At 33.8% G+C, this 22,400-nt stretch overlaps 1 protein-coding gene across 10 annotated transcripts in view; it reads right to left on the bottom strand.

Moving 5' to 3' along the window:
* The window catches only part of EPHA5 (EPH receptor A5), a gene marked incomplete at both ends in the record, with an annotated part of 324,390 nt that overhangs the window by 176,146 nt on the left and 125,844 nt on the right, over positions 1 to 22,400 (bottom strand). For 4 of the 10 annotated variants that reach the window (XM_082652895.1, XM_082652898.1, XM_082652897.1 and 1 more), the window contains 2 exons: positions 267 to 602; positions 4,574 to 4,729. The exons of 4 other annotated variants lie outside the window; for them this stretch is intronic. In XM_082652895.1, the coding sequence (XP_082509021.1) occupies positions 267 to 602; positions 4,574 to 4,729 (492 nt within the window). The remainder of the gene's footprint in view (positions 1 to 266; positions 603 to 4,573; positions 4,730 to 22,400) is intronic. 2 more of the 10 variants (XM_082652901.1, XM_082652902.1) reach the window with 1 other exon arrangement.

Raw genomic sequence — 22,400 nt, 5'->3', positions numbered from 1 at the left:
CCAGAAATGTATTTTTTAATGAAAAAATTCAATTAAAGCCTATCTTTTTTTTTTTTTCTGTCCATGGATGTGTCTGCTAAGAAAGCCTTAGCTTTTATTTGCTTAAAGCTAAGATAAAGCATTTCAAGATGTATTTTACTTTAAGTCCTAACCCTCTGGATAATGAGAAGTCATCTCTCATGTCTCAGGCAACGTTGCCCTGAGCTGTGGAGATGACTGACAGTGCTTGGCCTAAGGTACACGATTTGGTTAGACATCACACTTACCTGCTTGATTTGTGGTTACATTTACAGACACATACTGCCGGGCTCCTGGGCTCAAGTCGGACACTCCATTCACTGCCTCAATCTCAAAGGTATAGTTTGTGTGAGCAAGCAGATCCACCATCATGACAGAGGTGTTTTTCAGGCCGATTTGCTGGGGGAGGTACCTGACATGACCGCCACACTCGTCACACACACCTGCATGTGAGTTGCACTTCTTGCATGCAATATAATATGACACATCTTTCCTTCCACCAGTGTCAGCAGGAGGAATCCATTCCAGAAAGACACTAGTTTCATTAACATTTGAGATGGCATTCCGAGGAGCTGAGGGGGGTCCTGGTTTGCAAAGTAAAGTGAAAAAAACAAATTTTGAGATGATAAAATTAAGCATTGTTTACTACACAAATGTCTGGTCTGAAGGAAAAAAAATGGATTTGCAATCAATCTGTTAAGCAGGGAGAATGCAAGAGTCATCAATTTGTAATAATCTTTGAAAAATCTTGTTATACCTTTGTAGAAACAATAGTGGGGTTGGTATACTATAGAAATGACTTATCTTGGCAAAGTTGCAAATTCAAATAAAGATGTTTTGCTTAGTGTATACGTAAAGAATTATGGAGTAAAAATATTTATGCAAAAAATGTTAGATAAAATTATGTATTCAAATAGTGGCAAGTTCTTTGGCAAGTCCAAGGACAAATTCTCCTTGGGGATTGAACAGATTACTTCCTCAGTGATACTCATCCCTGAAACCTAGGAAGTAAACATGAAGGATTTACTAAGCAATGAGCACAGGTAGAAATAGGATTTATTAGTGTGGCTCTTGACTACAAATTCCACAAAAAGTAGAAAAAGTAGCCTTAGTTTATCTCAAAATAAATTGCATAGCTACTGATAAACCATCAACAGAATTTGGAACCTCCCTCATATGTCAAGAAAGAACTAGGATTTAAGTAGGTGATCAACATTGCAATCTGTAATAAGAGTTTGCTTACTTTGATATTGTTTTAATATTGTGTTTCTGCAAAATTGTGAATTTTACTTAATTGGAAACCTAAAATTTATTTTAAAAATAATTCTCAAAAACACAATAAGAGGAAGAATGAACATGTTCTGACCTTGAAAGATCAGCAGAATAAATTTATATATAAATAACAAATAATATTCATGTGTATATTACTTTATTTCTGAAATAATAGTTAGCAGACTAAAGAGAATTAAACTTGTTTACATATCAATTGTAACAAATGTATTACTCTGGTGGGGGACGTTGATAACGAGACAAGCTATGAATGTTTGCGGACAGGGGATACATGGGAAATCTCTATACCTTCCTCTCAATTTTGTTGTGAACCTAAAACTGCTCTAAAAAATAGAGTCTTTAAAAGAATTCATTGCATCATGTCTGACTCTATAGTAGATTTTTAGATACTCAGAGTTACAACTTCAGTCAGCTGTTAATATTATATGATCAGATGTTCTCAAAGAGAAAATACATTTGTATTTGTTTCAGACATAGTAAAGATTTCCCAACAGGGAATAAAATGGACTGTGATGGTAGCTGAATGGTTCATAAGCATAAATTAAGCTACTTAGGATGACATAGCTTAGTTATCTTAATATGTGCTGTCTGTTCTAAATATAGAAATTAATGTTAATTTCTACCTAACATTTATTAAGCCATGACTACTGAGGACTAAATTTAAAAGTAATAAGAAAGCTACGTACCATTTATAAAATGTCACTTAAAATTAAAGAACCCCATAACGTAAAAGCTGCCAGTTTTGACAAAACAATCTCCACTTTAGTTATATTTGTGGTTGAACCCTGTGAATTTTTCCATACAACCTCACACACTTCAATATAAAACAGTCACTTTTAAGTTGAAACAAATACTTAAGACGGAAATACAAGTGTTTTTTTTTTTTTCTATTCCCTCTACCTTATTTATTTAATAGTGGAAGGTTATGGAGAAAATGTAATTTGAGATCAAAATGTTACAGGTCTACTTGTGAGAAAAAGGTAAAATATACTTGAAATTTGTCTACTTCAAAAAGATATCAGACTTCTGAGGGTTTTTTTCTACCAACTGAAATACACTCCTCAGTTACCACCTTTCCTCTAAATCTGTAAAAACTGCATCAGAGTCTGACTCTTTCTCTTGACTCTGCTACTAACAGCCCCTCAGCATGTGGGTGGGGGCACATATGCCTCTCAAATTCAAAATACAACTCATATTCAAGGGAAGCCCTAAAGTAGAGGTAACCAGTGGAGACTGAGACTGACATGCACCTAAAAACAATGTAATGAAATTTCACTGTCCTGCTAATAGATGTGATGCATGAACCAAAGTAGAGCTGTGAGAAGTACCCTCAATTTGAACAGATTCATTAGAATCTGAACTTTGTTTGATTTTCTTTTCCTACAGGTTTATAACATTTTGTTGTCCAGAGTACCAGAAAAAAACATTAAAAGTAGTTGAAACCATAAATTTAATAGCAAAGAGCCAAAGAGACATCAATCAAGCCATCTCATGTGTTCAAGGGTATCATCATATGAAGAATTTGTGTTATTATGAATGCAACTAAGAACAGAACACACACACTCACAGATTATATATTAGAAAGATCTTCTACAGTACTCCCAATAGTCTTTTTTGAGAAATGCATACAAATTAGTGTTCTTTTGAGACACAGTATTAGAAATTCACACACCTGGAGACAGAGAAAATATAAAGCCTCAGGTCCTAAAAGAAAGCTAAGCAGTCCTTGCCACCAGGGTTCTCCACCATTCCCAAACCTAGTAAATTTACAGAAATGGGGGCTCACATTTATTCTGAGAAAGATAAAAGTCATGCATGGACTACTTAAAGAAAGAATACTTACAAAATTAATAAAATTTAAATAGGTCAAGATATGGTTTTCTCTCCCTAAATTACCAAACTACAGTCTAGCCAACACTCCTCCCCACTATTTGGGCTTTCTTTTGCTCTGAATAATTGAAGCAATTTCCACTGAAACCAATATGCATCACATGCAATCATTGTTTATATCTCCTCAATTCAAATGTATCCTCTCAAAAAATGTATATAATAATGTCATTTACTTATTTGAAGAGGATTGTTTATAATTAATAATCATCTAACCCATAAAATTATCAGAATGTGATAAAGAATGATCTTTAGCAATATAGAGTTAATTAATATCAATGATTTGAGAAATTATGAAAATATGTTTCACTGACACGATGAAACTGACACTGAAATTCAGATAAAATTTCAGTTTGTGATTATTTAAGTAAAGAAATTGTATGTCTTTATGTATGATACATGTGAATACTAAATTTCAAAAAAATGTGTCTTCATCTTTGAAAGCACCTACTACTTACTGGGATCTAAAATAGTAAAACATGGGACGTCATGGAAACAATGTTATGGGGAGATGGGATTCACTGTTCTTCCCTTCAATTTTCTGTTTTTGTTTGATCTGCTATAGAGACTATGGTAGAAAAACTAAAGAAGTATTGCCATGAAGCAAACTAACACATAAATTTGTTTCCTTCCCAGAAACATGTGTAACACTAGAAAAACAAAAACACCAAAACATTGATAGATGTGGATGTACCCACTGCAACTGTTGGAATTAAATGTTTAATATTCATCTACTCAGTATAAGATTACCTGATCATATAATTAATAACAGTTAAGGACACTCACTGTTAATAAACACAACAGCTACTTGAAAATCCTAGTTGACAACTGATTTTATATTTGACTCTTAAATATGATTTGCCAACACCCAGTTCTCCATGTTTGTGTAGTGTTTCCTGTCTTCTTTTATAAATGACCTTCTCATTGGTCTTTGCAGCTTAGTGGGGCAGGTTAGAACGAGAAGGTAGAAGTGCCATGTACTGCATGTTTTTGTGATCAGAAAGCTGCCTTGGAAGACGAAGAGGAAGAAAAATAAAAAAGGTTTACCAGAAACGGGGAAATGGATTTGTCAAAGTCATGTTTGGCTATCATGAACACTAAAATAAATCATAAAATAAAAGGAAAAATTCCATATTTGTGGCTCAGATGTTGAATTTGAAATGAGGGAAAATGGATGCTTCTCACAGTAAGTGATAAAAAAGACTCAAATTTCTCAATGCTTACTCAAGAAGGTTGAAATCTGGTGAAATACTATATTGGAAGATTAAACATTATGCCTGTTTTAGGGGAAATGGTAATAGAATGTAACAGGCTCCATCATGCTCTTTCTTCAAACTGGTGAAAGTTAGCATCACCAAATGTCCATGGGTTTCCTTACTTGTGCATGCCATTGTGGGTGGATCAGACTCCCTCCTGAAATAATCCTTTTCACAGACACAAGAGGTTGAAGCTTCCTCATGGGTATAACTGTGAGGTGGACATTTGCTGCAGCTCTGGCTGTGAGGTGAAGCTTTGAAGAACCCAGGTCTGCACACTGTCAAAAGAAATAAGAGACTAAGCTTTTCCCTGGAACAGATGCAGTGTTTGTTCTGTGAATAATGTCATTATTTTGACTAGTATACACAGATTACATATAACACCATCTTTTCATTAATTTCAAAAACTTTTCATCAGTTTCTGAATCATAAATAACAGGCTATTCATTCAGATAATTAAATATGTATTTTAAGTATTTAAATTACACATGTTGGAATAGATATATTTTTAGTGATTTTTATGCTACAGGAGCTTATAAGAAATTATATTATAAAAGTTAAATACTCATATGTATTTAAAACTGAAGAAGTGCTTTGAGTATAATTTTCATTTATGCTATTATTAATACAACTTATGTTGAAGAAACACAAAATTTCCACTATGCTCAGAGAATGGCATGGTACACAGTAGTTACTTAAAATATTGTTGTTGAATTAATAAATAAACCAATTATTAGGTGCTAAAACCTTCACAAAATTCTGTTAGAATGGAGAGAATGCACAATTGAGCTGGTATATCATTCACATTATTATTAATTCACATTATTATTATTATATTGATTCCAGGAGGAGTCAGATTTTAGGCATTTGTTTTACATTTTACTCCATTTTAGAACTTTTCATTGAGATTCTTACTGATTCAACATGCAACTATTCTAATATCAGTCATGTTTATACTATAAAAATTATAATGCTCTACAAAGGGGAAAAATTGTGCCTTATTCAATTTTCCATTCACAGTACTCATCGCAGTGTTTGACCACAGAAGGTGTTCACGTATTGTTATGTAATGCACACATGAGTAAATGGCATGGCACGAAAAATGTCACTGAACTACTTAGAATCACATGAAGAAAATGTTCTCCGATATTTTTCTTAAGTTGGTGGTCAGGTAAGTAAATGCTAACAAAGTAAGTCTCTTTATTCTGTAGATTCCCTAGACTTTTGTATCTTTCTTTCTTCTCAATGGGTAGTAAAGCCAAACTTCAATATTCCAATTGCCCATTATGAACAAAGTAAAGACCATCAAACTGATGGTTTGATTACTTTTTAGAGCTTAGTTAACATAAAGCTAATCAACCATCTATGTTTTTTCATATTTTGAAAACTCACTATATATACTTAAGAGCATTTATTCAAGTATCAATGAACATTTGCTAAGCTTAAAGGTAAACTTGTATTTCAAAGGAAGTTTTTGATAGACATAATGAATTGGGGCCAATTTTCATGTGCTATAAATGATCTGGGGTTTTAGTAATCCATGCTAAGGTTTTCTGCCATCCCCATGTATAATCAGGAATTGACAAAAATGAGAAGGTACTTTTTCAGTAGATCTAATTATAGCTATAGTAAAGCCTTAATGCTCTCATAAATTCAGAGCAAATGTGAAGGTATTTGAAAGATAAGAAGAGCTTTTTGATAATATTAGGGACATTCTTGTAGTTAAATTATTAGGAGAAGATTTAAAATATTATTTTTCTTATAATAGGATTGCTGTAGCAACCAGTACCATTCTTAGCTAAGTTACCCAATTTTTCTTCTTTCATCCTTTTTAGTAAAACTATTCTCACTTCAAACACGATTTGCTCTCAGACATGAATTGTTGATCTACATATTCTGCATATTTGGAACTCATTTATCACACATGAAACAAAAGTCATTTCTTTTTAATGAGTGCCTTTTAATTTAAAAACTTTATATGATATCACACATTACACTATTTTTCAACCCTCCATGGGAACTTTGGAAATAGGAAACAATATAAATGTAAGTAAAAAGTAGATAAATGTATCTTTCTGTTCAGTAGTTGAACAAAATGCTTTCAGCAGGTGTGGGCCAGAAAGTTTCCTTGCTACTGGGTTATGAAGGTAAAAAAGATAGACATGGCCCTGCCTTTATGAGTCTTAAAGGTACTGTAGGAATAATTATAAATATGATTATTCTAGGAAAGAGAAAGAGCTTGGGAGTGAATATGGACACTTAATTTAGACTGGGATGTCAAAGAAGACTTCCCTTAGGAAGCAGAGTCTCTGCTGAGATGTAAAAGATTAGGTAAATTATCCAATTTGAGGAGTACTGCAGTGCCTTAGAGGGTAAAGTCTTTTCAAAGGACCAAAAGAAGAGGAGGACCAATAGGGATATGAAAAACACTAAAATATTGATCAGGGAGATAGTAGGAATAAAGAGGCAGAGATGAAGTTAGGGAAGAGGATACCAGGTCAGAAACACCTTATGGCTTCTATTATTTGGGACTTTTATTTAACGGGTAAAGACAGGTCATTACAATGTCTTAAGCATGGAAATAATAAGATCAAAGTAGTGTTTAAGAGATCATTTCACTGTAGCACATGCAATGGATTGGAAAGGAACACGGTTGGAGGCATTTGGCCTTTTTGTTTCTGTTGCATTGGTCCGAAAATGGACAAGAGTGGATCCAATGGTGATAGATAAGAGTAGGTAAATTCAGGAGATGAATATGAGGTAAAATCAGCAAGATTTCATGATATATTTAATTGATCAGGTTCATGAGTGATAAATCTTAAGAATGACTCTAAGGAGCTTGGCTTAAACTGCACTGGCAATACTGGTACCATTTTCTCAGAGCACACTATATCTGAAATGTATTGGGGGAAGATAATAATTATGTCTAAAGCATTATTTAATTTGAGGTGGCTAAAGAAATCCAAATAGAGGTATAGAGAGGAAAACTGTAGGGTTTAATGTTGTCCAAGAAAAATATCACAAAACCGTAATTATCCATTGCCTTCAAATCATGGCCCTAAATCCAAGTGAGACATGCAATGCTGCTACACAATCTTAGTATTATTTTCTTAGTTAACTTCAGTTCCCACTATTGAAAGGATTATTTTGTAGCTTTTCCTCTTTCTTCTAAGTCCTTACAAGCTCTGTTCCTTTGTGACTCTCATGGTATATGTGTGTGTGCACGCTGAGAAAATAGAAGTCATCAGAGAGGAACTTCCTTATTTTCCTACCACCAAATCTCCAAACCTATATGCACCTTTCTTCCTGTTAAAATGGAAATGTCTTTGCTCTTATCAAAAAAAAAAAAATCTTTATTTGAATTAGGAACTGTAACTCTCTGAGAGTAATCTTCCAAGTGTCTACTATCCCTTTTACATGCTCAGGGGCACTCTCAATCAATCTCTCTCTCTCTCTCTGTCTCTGTCTCTGTCTCTCTCCCGCTCGCTCACTCTCTCTCTCCCCCTTTCCCTCCCTCCTGTAGTCATTAACAGGAGCCTGATACAATTTCCAGAACTCATCAATGGAAACAAAGTGAAGCAAAACAAAACACATAACAACAACAAAACTATCAATCTCGCATGACCCCATTTCTCCCCATGGTAAAAGTTACCAAACAGTTTGGTTTCCATGCAGAACACAATTTCTTAAATTATTTTTCCATACATGCATATCCACCTACTCATTTTAAGTCACATGTTGACACACTCCACTCCACTGCCACTGCTTTTATTAGGAATGTAGCCTACTTGTTGCCATACTTCTCCACAGCATTTGATCATGTCCTCTTTTGGGAAACTCCAGTTAATTTTCCTACAAAATGCTAGCATAGCCTACAAGTTTCCACACAATATTTAAGAAACCCTTTAAATGTGACCTCCTTCCGCACTCACTATCTCCATTCATACTAACCTACTTGCAATTTCCAGCACTTGAGAAACTCCTTTATCTGCCTCTGAATATTGCAGGAAAAGCATTCCAGGCCAAAAGACAAGAAATGTAAATTGGGGGGGAGGAAAAAAGCTTGTAGTTCATGATAAACTTGGATTTAATCTGAACACATTTGGAAGGCTCTGTGTGTATTATTATTTTCTTTTTTTGAGGACATTCTTTCTGTTAAGAGCTGTGGCAGGGAATATTTGTACTGTGGTGAGAAAATAAAAATTATACTCTATACCCTGAAGCTATGATATATTTGGGAAACAGAAAATAAATAGTCATAAAAAGTAAAATTTACTTTTTACATTTTAATCATGACAATATTCAACAAAAATTATTTAGGTAAGCAGTAAAATTTCTCTAAATTCCAACTTGATATAGTTCATTCAAAATAAAGGAAGCTTCTGGAGCAAAGCTGTTTCACATGACACGTCACCTAAATATTTGAAAATACTATGCAAGTTCACTCAAGTTGGACAAGAAACAGGAGAAAAAAATGCATCCTATGTTAACATGTTTCATAAGATTATCTTAGCAGTCCTCTGGAGGCACAGAAACTATTTTTAATAGTTCTTATTCTGTCCATGCTTCAAGTCTCATTTTAAGTGCTACGTTTTTCTTTTTCTTTTTTCTTTTTTTGGCGGTAAGCGGGCCTCTCACTGTTGCGGCCTCTCCCGCTGCGGAGCACAGGCTCCGGACGCGCAGGCTCAGCGGCCACGGCTCACGGGCCCAGCCGCTCCGCGGCATGTGGGATCTTCCCGGACCGGTGCGTCCCCTGCATCGGCAGGCGGACTCTCAACCACTGCGCCACCAGGGAAGCCCCAAGTGCTACGTTTTTTTTTCTATGATGTTTGTGCTAAATCCATGATTACATATTGTTTCCTTACACATCCTTTAGAACTTTGAACCATTTGTTTAGCGTCTCTTTTATGGTAGGTAGAAAATATTTTGCCAAAATTCTATGTGTATGAATTCTTATCTACGCCCAACCCATATAAACATTCTGGAGAATGGAAACTGTTCATTTGATTTTCATCATATGAAGCATAGTTCTTTGTATTGAGTACATATTCATCAGTATTTACTGGTATAAGCAGTACATTTGCGTCTTTCTTAGGGTCTAAATGGTATGGCAGGAACTTAAAAAAGCTGGTAATCAGAGTTGTTTAAATATTAAGTTCTGGCAAGTAAAAAATAATATTTCATCTTCACTCACTACTTTAGAAGTTTTGCACAGATTACCAACACTAACTCTCATATGTATCACTTTAAAAGCAAAGATGTTATAGTCAGTTTTTAAATTTAAACATAAGATGCATGTCATCTATATTCAAATTAATGAAGGCTGTCATTTGTTAAAAGTGTGAAAAGGTGCTGTCTACTCTGATTAGGAATTTTTAAAAATCCTCAAAATTACCAAAAATGTATAGTTGACAAGTTAGGATTTTTTCAACTATTTCTTGTCATTTAAATTACTTTTAATGTTTCCAAAATATTTTCATGTTAAAAGTCCTTCACTCTTGGGATACTTAAATGAATCCACTTTATAATTCAAAGTCAATACTCCAGAAGCATGGTCACCAAGGAAAAAAATTATTTAAGTAATGTAAAAAATACTGTTTTAGTAATTTATAATTAAATTATAATTCTCCCCATTAGAATTAAAATATACAGATCATTTAAATATATATATAAATATATATGTGTAGAAGGAAATGAGAATAATAAATGCACAGACTGCTGTTGTCTATAGAGTTCAAGATATAATTAACCTTCAAAAATGTCATTAGATTTATCCAATTATACTTTATTAAGAATGACAGAAAATCACTATGAACAAGATTTTTACCATAGTTCTATCATATGTGAATTGTCAGAGAATATAAGTTATGTCAAATTTGCTTTTTAAATAGATTTTTCAAAATAAGGTGCCCACAAGATAGTTAGCTGAAATTTAAAAGATGTGTTAATTAAGAAAAACAGCATAACACAACATGCTAGAAGGAAATTACAACTCAAAATATATCCAATAATATTTATACCAAAATTTAACAGTAATAGCAGATTTATCCTTACATTTAAAATATATGCTCAGTAAAAAAATAAGTACTGTGTTAAAACACTGACATTAAAATAGATTTTCAACTAGGTAACATTTCTTGAATGCTTGCAAACAGAAACATGAGACCTAACCTATTTTAGAATCTAGAATAGGCTAATTAGAATCTAAGTTTAAATGATTGAAAGCAATAAGGCTAATTTGAATATTAGAAAACAATATCAGAGAAGAACAAGAATACTATTGATAAATACTTTAAATATATCTCTTTCTCTAGATATATATATGTGTATATATATATATAAATTAGGCTCACCAAATATTGATAGACGCTCAAAGGAATTACATAATATTTATAAATAAAAAGTAAAATTAATTGCTACATATCCTTTACATATTGACTCATTCAATATATGTAATAAACCAAGCTTGTATGTCATAAATTGTACTGGACATATAAATATAAGTAAAAACTACTCATTGCCATTATTCCATTAAATAACTCAGTCATGTGGCTATTGCTTACATGTTGTCTGGCACATATTTAGGCATTCATTACTTGTTTAATGTTTAGTATTAATACATACATTTTTAAAAGACACTCAAAATGATAATTTAAAAATAGCATCCTGTGTGTGTGTGTCTGTATGTGTGTAGAGACAAAAAATTTTTGTCTCTCAGTAAAAGATATATACACACATATTATTATAAATTATAGTTATATATAAAATTATAACTTTTCTATATTTATTAAGTTATACTTTATATTGTAAATTATAAATAAAATATAGATGTGTCACTTTAGAAATTGTTTAGGATTGTATTACTTTCAGATTTTTATGTTCTAAATCTATGTCATTTATAGAAGTGCTGTATCATGTAGGGTCAATGATCAATTCTACTGAACTGAACTCCCTCTCATAGTCTAGGGTAAGACACCTCCCCTATAGGTCACAAAAGAGCAGAATATCCTTAAATTTAGTTAAAAAAATGTATTATGTACCAATATTACTTCCTATCCTACTTTATTTCTAAGATCAGAACTTCCATACTTCATAACTAACAGCTAGCAACATTAGAAAATACTTAAAATTTGAAATATACTGAATAAGTTATGTATAGAGAATATCTATGTACTAAATAACCTGGGATGGAATATTTGTCATGCTCAAGTAATGCATGTTGATTGAATTATTACTTAAAATTATTCCTTGATGATGATATGGTTTTCTAAGATAAAAACAGTTAAGCTAAACTAATTTCAGTTTCACAAGTTTAAATACGAAGAGTCCTGTGGAGTATTCATGAAAAGACATTATGCAGTGATATGATGATGTATCTCTCCACTTTGGCAACATGGACATTTTGAGATATAATAACTAACCCATGAAGCCCTCTGTGGTTTGGAATGGACTGACACATGGCCCCTAAACTGTGTACAGCTGTAATTCACAAGACTACCATTTTATATTTATCTAACAATCTCCACTAAAATAAAGGCCACAGAATTTCAGCGACTCTTCAAAGACTTCCATAACCAATGTATACAAGGATGAACATTTATTGAAAATAATAGAATCCACGGTATCTCTCAAAGCAGAGGTTATAATTTCCCTTTAATTTTTGATTAACTGGATTTCTCTCCAATAACAAATTGCTATAGATAATTTTAAAGTTGTATTTTAATTGTTAATTTACTGGACACATTTTACTGCTGTAATTTCAATAGATACTTAAGATGCTGAGCAGTTTTGTTCTCCCAAACAAATACCAACATGCTTTAGTAATAGTGTATATAGGATATGTATGAAAGTGTATGTGAATGTGCAAAACACTTGATATTTGGTTATATATTTTCAACTTCATTTAAAAATTAATTAGATAAAATTAATTTAAAATTTTAATCAGATAAAGATTTGGAAGTTAAAAAGTATTTATGTTGTTAAAATGAACAGAATCCAACACAACATTTGTTTTGAAGTGTATGCAAGGTCTGGCCCAGAGTCTTGACCTTGACAGCTATGATAAAAATAGTGCTTTCTGTTATGAACATTTCACCTTGTACCACTGGGCATTACATCTCAGTTCACTAACTCAGAAGATGATACCACCAGAGTAACAAAATCATATATCCTCTGATATGATGATAAAGTACAGATTAAGTATGTACCATTTTGAAATAAAGAATAAGCCACTCTTTGTAGTATAAATTAATTAGTGATAATTTTCTCCTTAAAAATCAAGCAACAACTACAACAAAGGAAACTTTACTCCTCAGTCCATTAAGAGAATTGCTCCCCAGATTGGTTATAATTTGACTTTAACTAAAATGTTAACAATGCAGTTCTCTTTAAAAAGCATAGATATAGAGAGATTAACTACAGTATTTGAAAACTATAATTTACATTAAAACAAAAGAAATATTTAAAAATTGCCCTGATTATTTGCGAGAAAGTGTGCTTGGATATAGGAGGTAGCTAGTTTATGTGAACATAAATACAATGAAGGCAGTATAAAGGATACACCTAAGACATGCAGTCATTCTAAATTTTCTCCAGATTGCACACTGAGACTTAAACTGAATCAAGCCATTTTGTAAATGTTTAATCCATATCTATGAAATGTTGTCCTTTTAAATTGAAAGTCTGTGAATTAGCAAAAGCAACTGGCTAGTGCAGTTAATTTGGCAAAAGCAGCCACATATTTACCCCTAATTTTCAGTGTTCAAGTGTCCTATTGGGTTTCAAATTAAACAATTTCAAACGTCAACATTAGGGGCACAATGCTTTACTCACAGAATAGAAAATTCATGCCCAAAATAACTTAGTAAAGACTGTCCTTTAATAATATACCTTATTTCTAGAAACTTCAAGCAGGCAAAATCTGAAATATATTTCATAGCATTATATATTACATTATCTCTATTTGTCTATGTTTAGCTCACATATTTTTTCTTCTTAGTTTAATGTGATCGGTGCTATAGAATTTCTCAATCATTCCCAGAGCTTATTTTTATGTCGTAGCTATCTGGTGATCTCAATTTCAAAACCAGAATGAGGCTTGGCTTTTTTTCAAAAGTCAAAGCAGAAAGAAAAAGGAAGCCAGAAAAAGAATAACTAAATGGCTGGTCTCAAGGATGATTACAAAGCAGTTCTTTACTTCATAATATGGAAATTTAGACTTCAAGATTATAATCTCAATTAAAATTAGATTATGTTTTAAAGCATATTCCTTTCCACTATCACTTTATGGTTACCATCCTACCGGCATCTCACCAAACATTTTCTTTTATAATTACATGATATAGAAACAATAATTACAGTAGCCATACTAATAAAATGACATATATTCAGCATGACCACTAATGCCAGTCAATAAGTGGAACTCTACACAGATCCAGACCATTTAATTAGGACAATAATAATACGAAGTCAGTGCTATTAATTCCATTGTATAGGTACCAGGCTAAGCAATGTGCCTAAATTCTTAGAACCAGCCAGTAAGTAAAGAATCTGGAAGTTCAGCACCGGAGTGTCTGGTAACACAGCTAAGCTTTCTCACTATTATTCTGTTGAGAGCAGGCCTTGAGGCACCATCTTTCTTGTTCCTGGATAATAGTCACTCTCTATGTAATGAACCATTCTCAGGGTTGAGGATTGTGGAGAACATTTCAAGTGTATTCTATGCAATCTCAGGTAACCCAGACTGCTATTAATAGGACTTTATTCACTACTTGTTTCTCATTACTGTGTTCTCCACAGTTCCTGTTTTTAACTCTTTCAGTCCATGTGGCCACCTAATATCTCTTCTTTGATTAAAGAGCTTGAACTTATGAGGTTATTAGACTTGAGCTCAAATCTTGACAATTTTACATTGTATCCATATGCCCCTTGAGATGATACATTACAAACCTTGAAACTAATTTTCCATATCTGTAAAACAGTAGCTCCTTTATGGATATTTCTAAGGGTTTAATTGGAATACACACATACACAGGTATAGATCCAAATATAGTATAGGTATAGATATATACGATGTGTAACATACACACCCATATATGTGTAGCACTGCGCTTGGCAGAGAACACTCAATAAATGTTAGCTCTTTACTAATATGAAGAATACTATGATTAATACGCCAATGGTCATCAAGTCTTGAGCTACCTCTATGTCTATCCGCTTCAACTCAGAATAGATTTACATCTCATAATCACAAGATTACAGAACTGGAAATGACCTTACACGTGGCTGTCACATGGCAGACATAATACATACACATACCAGGCTTGTGTATAATGAGTAGCAGTAATTCCTCTCACCTCCCTTTGTTTTTCCACTGAAGAAACCATACTACCACTTGAGTGACAGTAAAAGACAAGGCTTCATTAAAACTAGCCTGGGCTTCCCTGGTGGCGCAGTGGTTGAGAATCCGCCTGCCGATGCAGGGGACACGGGTTTGTGCCCCGGTCCGGGAGGATCCCACATGCTGTGGAGCGGCTGGGCCCGTGAGCCATGGCCGCTGAGCCAGCGCATCCGGAGCCTGTGCTCCGCAGTGGGAGAGGCCACAGCAGTGAGAGGCCCGCATACCGCAAAAAAAACAAACAAAAAAAACAAACTAACCTAATTAAGAAAGACATTTCAGAGCTTTTAACTATTTAACAGAAAAGCAAAAAAGATTAAAATAGCCTGCCTAAAATCACAGAGAAATTTAGGACTAAAACTTTGGCCGCGGATTCCAATGCTATACTTTTTCAAGTACATTCTTGAACTATTGTCAGAAGGATAATAACTCACTTTTAAAACAAAAATAAACCTCATAAAACCATGCCATGGAAAGCAGTTGTTCGTGGTGGTGATGGTGTTAGACTTCACCTCTTCCACTTTACTGTGTTACCTTGAATATCTCACAACTGTCTTGACTAACATCATCCACTCCAGACTTAGATGGTCACCACACTATGGGCAAGTCTTAAAGTAGTCTCAAATTAGATAAACAAATTAAAAATGTTCACTTCATTAGAAAATAAAGCTTTAAGAGACTGCCAGCATTTATCTTTTTTAATACAATCAGGAATAACCTTTTATAAGGCTAAAATTTGACTCATGATAATTTTTCCTTCCTTAAACAAAAGACAATCTCAGAAGTTTGATAATCTTTGTCTTTGTGAGTGCCTAGAGATGTAGGGTATATTAATATTCTTACAGTTTTGTGAATAATATCACAATTTTAGGGAAACACTTTCTTCTAAGAAACTACAATTTGAATAGTATGAATGACTAACCTAAAAGCTACAGATGATGGAGGCTGATGAAAGCATGTGCAGTGCATTACAGAACCCCAACTTTTACATTTCTTTTCTTCTTTCTTTCCTTTTTTTACATCATGAACATATTACTTTGACGCATTTTTCAGCACAAAACGTACAAAATTGATATTGAAAAGATAGCATTTGTTATGGACTAAATGTTGTTTGTGCCCTCAAAATTCATATGCTGAAGCCCTGACTTCCAATGTGATGGCAGTAGGAGGTGGGGCCTGTGGAAGGTAACTAAGTAGATGAGATCATGAGGGTGAGGCCCTCATGATGGAATTAGTGGGAGATGGGGAGTGGCTGGAGCAAAGTTAGTAAAAGTAAGTGTATTAGGGGATGTGGTCAAACAGGTGGTGGGCAACAGATCACAAAGGGCTTTGAAGGCTGTTGTAAAAACTTTCATTTTTACTCAGAGAAATGACATAGTTCAATTTTAAAGGATCACTGTGGCTTCTGTCTTGAGAACTGACTTTAATGGATAAAGAGGAAGAGCAAGGGGAACAGTTAAGAGGCTACTACTATAATCCACCAGAAGGATAATGCTGGTTTGGTTCAGGTTGGTAGTAGTGGAAGTGCTGTGAGACCACTGGATGCTGCATATAATTTACGGTAGAGAAAACAGCATTTGCTGACGGATTGGATGAGAGATATAAGATAAAGAGAGGAGTAAAGCATGATGTGAGGAACTGAAAGGGTGAAACTGTTCTCATCTGATATAGAGAAGTTTGCAGATGGTGCAGGTTTTCAGGGGAAGATGGGGAATTCAGTTTGGGACATATTACATTTAAGAACTATGAGAAATTCAAGAGCAGATGTCAACCATACAGCTGCATAGATGAGTCTGGAGTTTGAGAGATAACTCAGGGCTGAAGTTAAGAGTATTTAAGGCCATGGGACTGAATAAAATCTCCATGGGGAAGAGTGTTCATGGAGAAGAGAAGATGGTCCTCCACACTCAGTATCCAACACAAAAAATTCCAGACATTATTGGTGTCTTTGGCTGGGTGCTCAGGATACAAAGATACTACCAAGAGACTAAAAGCGTAGCTTTCAGCTATTTATTTACTAATTATTGTGCCTTCAAAGTTCCGGGCAATTTACTAAGACATATTTTAACTTCACTTCCTCAGTTAAAACTCAAGAAATCCATGAGGTAAATAATATCATCCATTTTACACTTAAGTAAACTGTACCCCTGAAATATACCCCCCAAAAAGCTGAGATTCAGACTCCATTCTGTTCACTGACAAGTCTGTCCCCCAATCTCCTACTTCTTTATCCTTGAAGGGATTCTGGCTCTTTATCCTTGAAAGGACTCTGGCTCTGTCAGCCTTCTTTCCCAAGAAGAAACTCAGCCCCACTTTCTCTCTCCACCTTTCCTTTTGGTTTCTGAAGGAAAACCCATATTTGGTTGGACTAAATGCCACCTGGCTTTGTACCATCCCACTTTTTATTCAAAGATGACCAAAATTAAGTAATACATTATCTGGGGGAACATTTTCATTTTTTTCTCTGTAAGATGTAAATTTCTTTCTAGCTCATGATGGCATTTTTATCAAAATTATGGTAAAAATCAACAGGGACAATATTAAAAATCACCTTTTGGAAAGTAGTCATTATGTTGTGATACTTAAAGCTTCTTATTAAAAATACACTAAATCCATCATTAGCAGTAGTTACTATTAAGAATATTTTTCATATCAGTAAGCATGGCATTGCCAGTGGTAGGTGAACATACAGAGAAAAAAGTATAAGAAATAAATGTCATGAGTTATGTTAATTTTAATAAACTTTTAAAAGACATTTTAAATGTAAAGACTATAGTGTTTTACATAGATTTTACAATGAATCACTTAAACATCAACTGATATATCATAAACATGAAAAATAAATGAATACATCTAACTTTTTCAAAATCTATCCTGTATGCAAAATTTAAAAATTAATCTAGTGGTGAAATCTGGGGGGAAAAAACCCTGACTTTTCAAAAGCCAGATGTGTGATGGCTTACTAGAACTGAGTCTTCAGTCCTGTGATCAAGCCTGCCATGCAGATTTGTCACTGAACCTACAGAGAAAGAGGGATTCTCAAATTATGATCTGGTTTAAACAACTGGAGTAATTTGTGGTTAGGAAATATGAATTTGGGAGAACTTATTTTGATTTATGTTGTGTGTGTTTGCACTACCCACATTTTAGTCCAAAGCAGCAATAAGTTACAAACATTGTTCTTAAGGAGTCACTAAATATTCTTGATAGATTTTCATTTATGTAAGCACACAGATAGTAGGGAAGTCTCTATTTTTTATAAACTCTTCCCCAGACATATTAAGTATTTAAATTAAAGTTGAAATGGAATCATTCCTAGTTCTGACAAATCATATTTTTTAGTGGAGTACTTCATGTGAAGATTTCTAAGCACTTTTGAATATTTCACATACTTTGTGTGTTTATTTTCTTTAAGGTATTTGAAACTATGCCTAGAAACAAGGCATTGACTGAATCAACTTTTACACCTTTTAAAAATTTTGGAAAGGTATCTCAATAATTAATCTTTGTCTGGTCTTTTAAATCATTTTAACACGTATTATGATTTTGTCATGAGAATCAAAAAAAGTCAGTAGGAAACAACTTTCTATTCTTAGCCATATAATAAAAGTCAAGATTTAACACTTATTGAGTGCCTACTGTATGCCAGGTCTTGTCATAAATGCTTTGCATATACTATCACACTTTACCTACCATTTTATCCCTTACCTCATGAATCATCTTCTCTATACAACTCTGTACATCCCCCCTTTTATTGATCCCATGTCCCTCACTTCTGTAACACCTGAAAACCTACTATTATAATTCTTAGTCTATTTTAAATTATCAACAAAATCTCCTGCATCCTCAATCTTTTTTCATATTCCTTTTACTTTTTAGCTCTAGCAAACACATGGTTCTCTCCTGAAGACAGTAACTGCCCAGGGGTAACGGTTATCTCATATGCCCTCCTACCAGTTGGCTTCTAAACGGGGCAAGTGTCCCTCGTGCTCTAGACTGCACTTCCCAGACCATTCTCCCTATAGTAGATTTTATTTTTCACACTGCCTGCTGCAAGATCTCCCATGATATCTTTTTAAATTTATTTTTGGTGAGCACATTTAAGTTCTACTCTCCTGGCAAATTTCAATCATACAGTTTAGTGTTATCCACTGTAGTCACCATGTTATCTTTGAGAGTAAAAGCAAAAGGTGAAACCTGAAATGTATAAGTTTTTGAAATGTATAAATTTTTGATATGAATCTAGAGCCTCCTGTTTTTTCCAACATTTATATTTACTTTTTTTATCTCTAAGTTTCTACCAAAATTAAAGAAAGCTGAGCTTGTGAAGTAAGCTTTATAGAAGTGCCAAACCTAAACTATTCAGGTCCTAATCATTTGAGAGTCACTGTTGCATAGGTTTGTCCCAAAGGGAAGCAAAAGTAAACATTTCCCTTCCTCTTCTTTATGTAATCCATCTACCATTCCCACCCTGACAAATCCATTTCCCACTGCCTGCCATAAACTTGAAGTACTAGCCTGCAGCATGTTCAGCAGCAGCTCTTAGCCCACTGTCTGTACTTCTCAGATTTAGAGCTTCCAGAGCTTGATTTGTGAAGCTCTATTCTGAAATCGTTATGTAACTTAACTTTTCCCTTCATTTTAAATTTCACAGTCCATCTGAAAATTCTTTTTATTTAACAAATAGCTATAACTCTCAAAACACCCATCTCTGGTACTCAAACCAACAGAAAAAGGTCTAAGATCTCACTAACTGATTTATATTTGCTAGGGGTGCTGAAAAATCTGAGGTCTGTCCCAGCACTGCCTCTAATGTGTTCTGTATCTTCCAAGGAGGCTCTGGTTCTTTTGTGTCCCAGTTCTTTGAGAATATTGCAGGACAGGGATTTTCTGCTTCATCCTTGGTCTGCTGGGCATTTCTAAGTAATTAATAATTATAGATGAACTATGTAAATACACAAATTTTCAATAATTGCACTTGACTTCCTCAAAGTCAACACCCTATTTATTTTCCTCATCATTTTCATCTTTCATACCGGTAAGCAAAAGACTTCTCTGTATTTAAATATGATAAAAGAGCAACCTTGACCCTTCTCCAAATCATATCTGCCATCAAAATTAATTTTCCAGAGTATGGAGACTTTTTAATAACATATGATCTGAGCTCTGTGGTTAGTGGAGAACAGATTTAAAGTGTCATCCAATTTATCCAATATTTACATTACAGAAACCTCTGTGCTTCCTTAATGTAAATGTATGAAGAACATAAGACTTTGAGTTAGTGAAACTGAACCAGCAGAGGCCCAATTTATTTCATGATTGACGTACAGCTCTTCATATCACACCCCTGTCCTCTACCAACAATGCTTTCCTTACACAGTGTGCAACTGGTGCTTTTTTAACTCTTCATTTCTATTTTCTATTCTTACAACTCACTGCAATTGAAATGATTCAATATAAATTTTACAACAATCTGAATAAGGTGGTCTCACATCACACATTTTATTTTAAATCACTTACTATAAGCAATACCCTGGGAATTGAGAATATATTAAGGGAGTCTAAAAAGCATGATTAACAGAAAGAGGCAAAGGATATAAGAGAAAAGCATTATCAGGTGGCTGCTAATTTAGTTAGTGGATTTAATTTTTTTCATACTCTATCTTCTCCATTCTTAATATTTAATCACGGAGCATCAGTAGGTAGACTAACACAAAATATATAATTGAAATGTATACTTAATACATACATGATAAAGTATGTAGTATAATATTTAATATAACATAATATAACAGACATCATATTATATAATATGTATTATATATCACCTGGGATCCCACAAAAGTAATAAATATGCGTAAGACAACTATGAATATTTTTCCTTTGTACCGTGGTTTTTCATGTAAAATAAGTTGGAATCATACATTGTCACAGTGACCTGGTGCTTGAGCTTTGAAGCAACAAAGTATGGAAACAGAGATTAGGGGTACATTTTCAGTTGGCCTGATATTTCATTTCCCTTTGCTATTGTAAATGGAGGGGACTGGCTAATTTTCCTACAGTGTGTGAGAAGATGTCCAGCTGGCTGGGATAAAAGACACATTTTATGAGAAAAAAAACTTGTTTTGCTATATGATGAAAAACATATTTTATAACCAAACGTGAAAACAGAAAACAGGTTTCAATTGAGCTTACAAATCTGATGCTCTACAATATTTTCCTTTATGAAACAGTTTGGATATCAAAGACCAGGAGCTACCAATGTGGAACCGAGGTTTTACAGAGAAAATAAAAAGGATGTTCCAATAGCTTTGTTGAATTTTCAGAGTCCTCTTGATTTTTTTTAGTTGCTTCTAGCTCCTCCTGAGAAAAAGAAAACTACTGAGTAAGAGTTTCAATACACAGTATGACTAGAGGCAAGTTTTCAAGTTCAAAAGTGTCTTTTTCCTAACCTAGAACAAAGAAGGGGGAAAATGGTGGATGCCTTACTTCCACATCAGAATAGCTAAGGTGATGAAGCCAGCACCACAAAAACTCTTCTGAAAACTTCAGAGTAAATATTGAACTATGAAATGCCTAGAAATAATTTTAAATGATTGACTAGAAAAGCAACTTGGTCTCCCCTTCCAAGCAAAATTGTAAACATTCATAAACAATTTTACTGCTGTCTACATTGCTTTCACTGTATTTTTTCATGCACTACATTTTTGATGGACCACAGTACTCAAGGAAGTCTATCAAACAATTGGAGCAGGATTGTCATTAGAGTAGTGAAATTGAAATAGGTAAGTATAAAATTTTTAAAAAGATAAAATATTTTGAAGTGACTCTGTCGAAGGAGAAAGGAGTCTAGAGGCAAAGTCTAGAGAGCAAAACAGATAATGTGCTTTGTCTACTGAGCCAAAGATGACTAGGTAGACAAAGATGTGATTCTTTCAAATGTTAACACATCATATCCTTTATTGTTGCCTTATATTTTTATACCAGACATGTATTTCTATGCTATTTATGGTGTGTACATTTACATACCACTTGTCCCATTGCTCAGTTTTGTAATTATATCTGTAGCTGTATTTTCGCTCCAAACTGTAAGTTCCTAGAAGATCAGAGTTGTGTTGTATATATCTCAGCATACCTGTTTGGAACCAATCAAACTCTGCTTGGATTAGCCAAATGGAGTATCAGAAAATAGCCTCTAGATAAAGGAATTTAAATATTAAATATACATATATATCACACTTTATGTAGTTGTGCATTTTCATTGTGTTTAATTCTGAATAAAATCCTGGTAATTTTCCATATCAATAAACAAGCTTTTCAAGTACTTACACCAATATTTTCCCAAGAAAAAGAACAGATTGTTTGGCAGCTGAAACACTGAGGACATAAGTAAATATAACAGATCCCCTAGCTACTCCTACAAAGCAAAGGAGGGGTACCTGAATTTTGTGTTTAAAAGTATCTAATCCTTCCAACAAAGATCTATTCTGTTCCACAATGATACACATCATATAAATGTCACATCTTCTTATGAGGCATTGTCTGTAACTTTT

This window comes from Grampus griseus, assembly GCF_964374135.1.
Source record: "Grampus griseus genome assembly, chromosome: 4".
Lineage (NCBI taxonomy): Eukaryota > Metazoa > Chordata > Mammalia > Artiodactyla > Delphinidae > Grampus > Grampus griseus.
The sequence above is the reverse complement of the archived record's forward strand: the minus strand, read 5'-3'. Positions and strand labels throughout refer to the sequence as shown.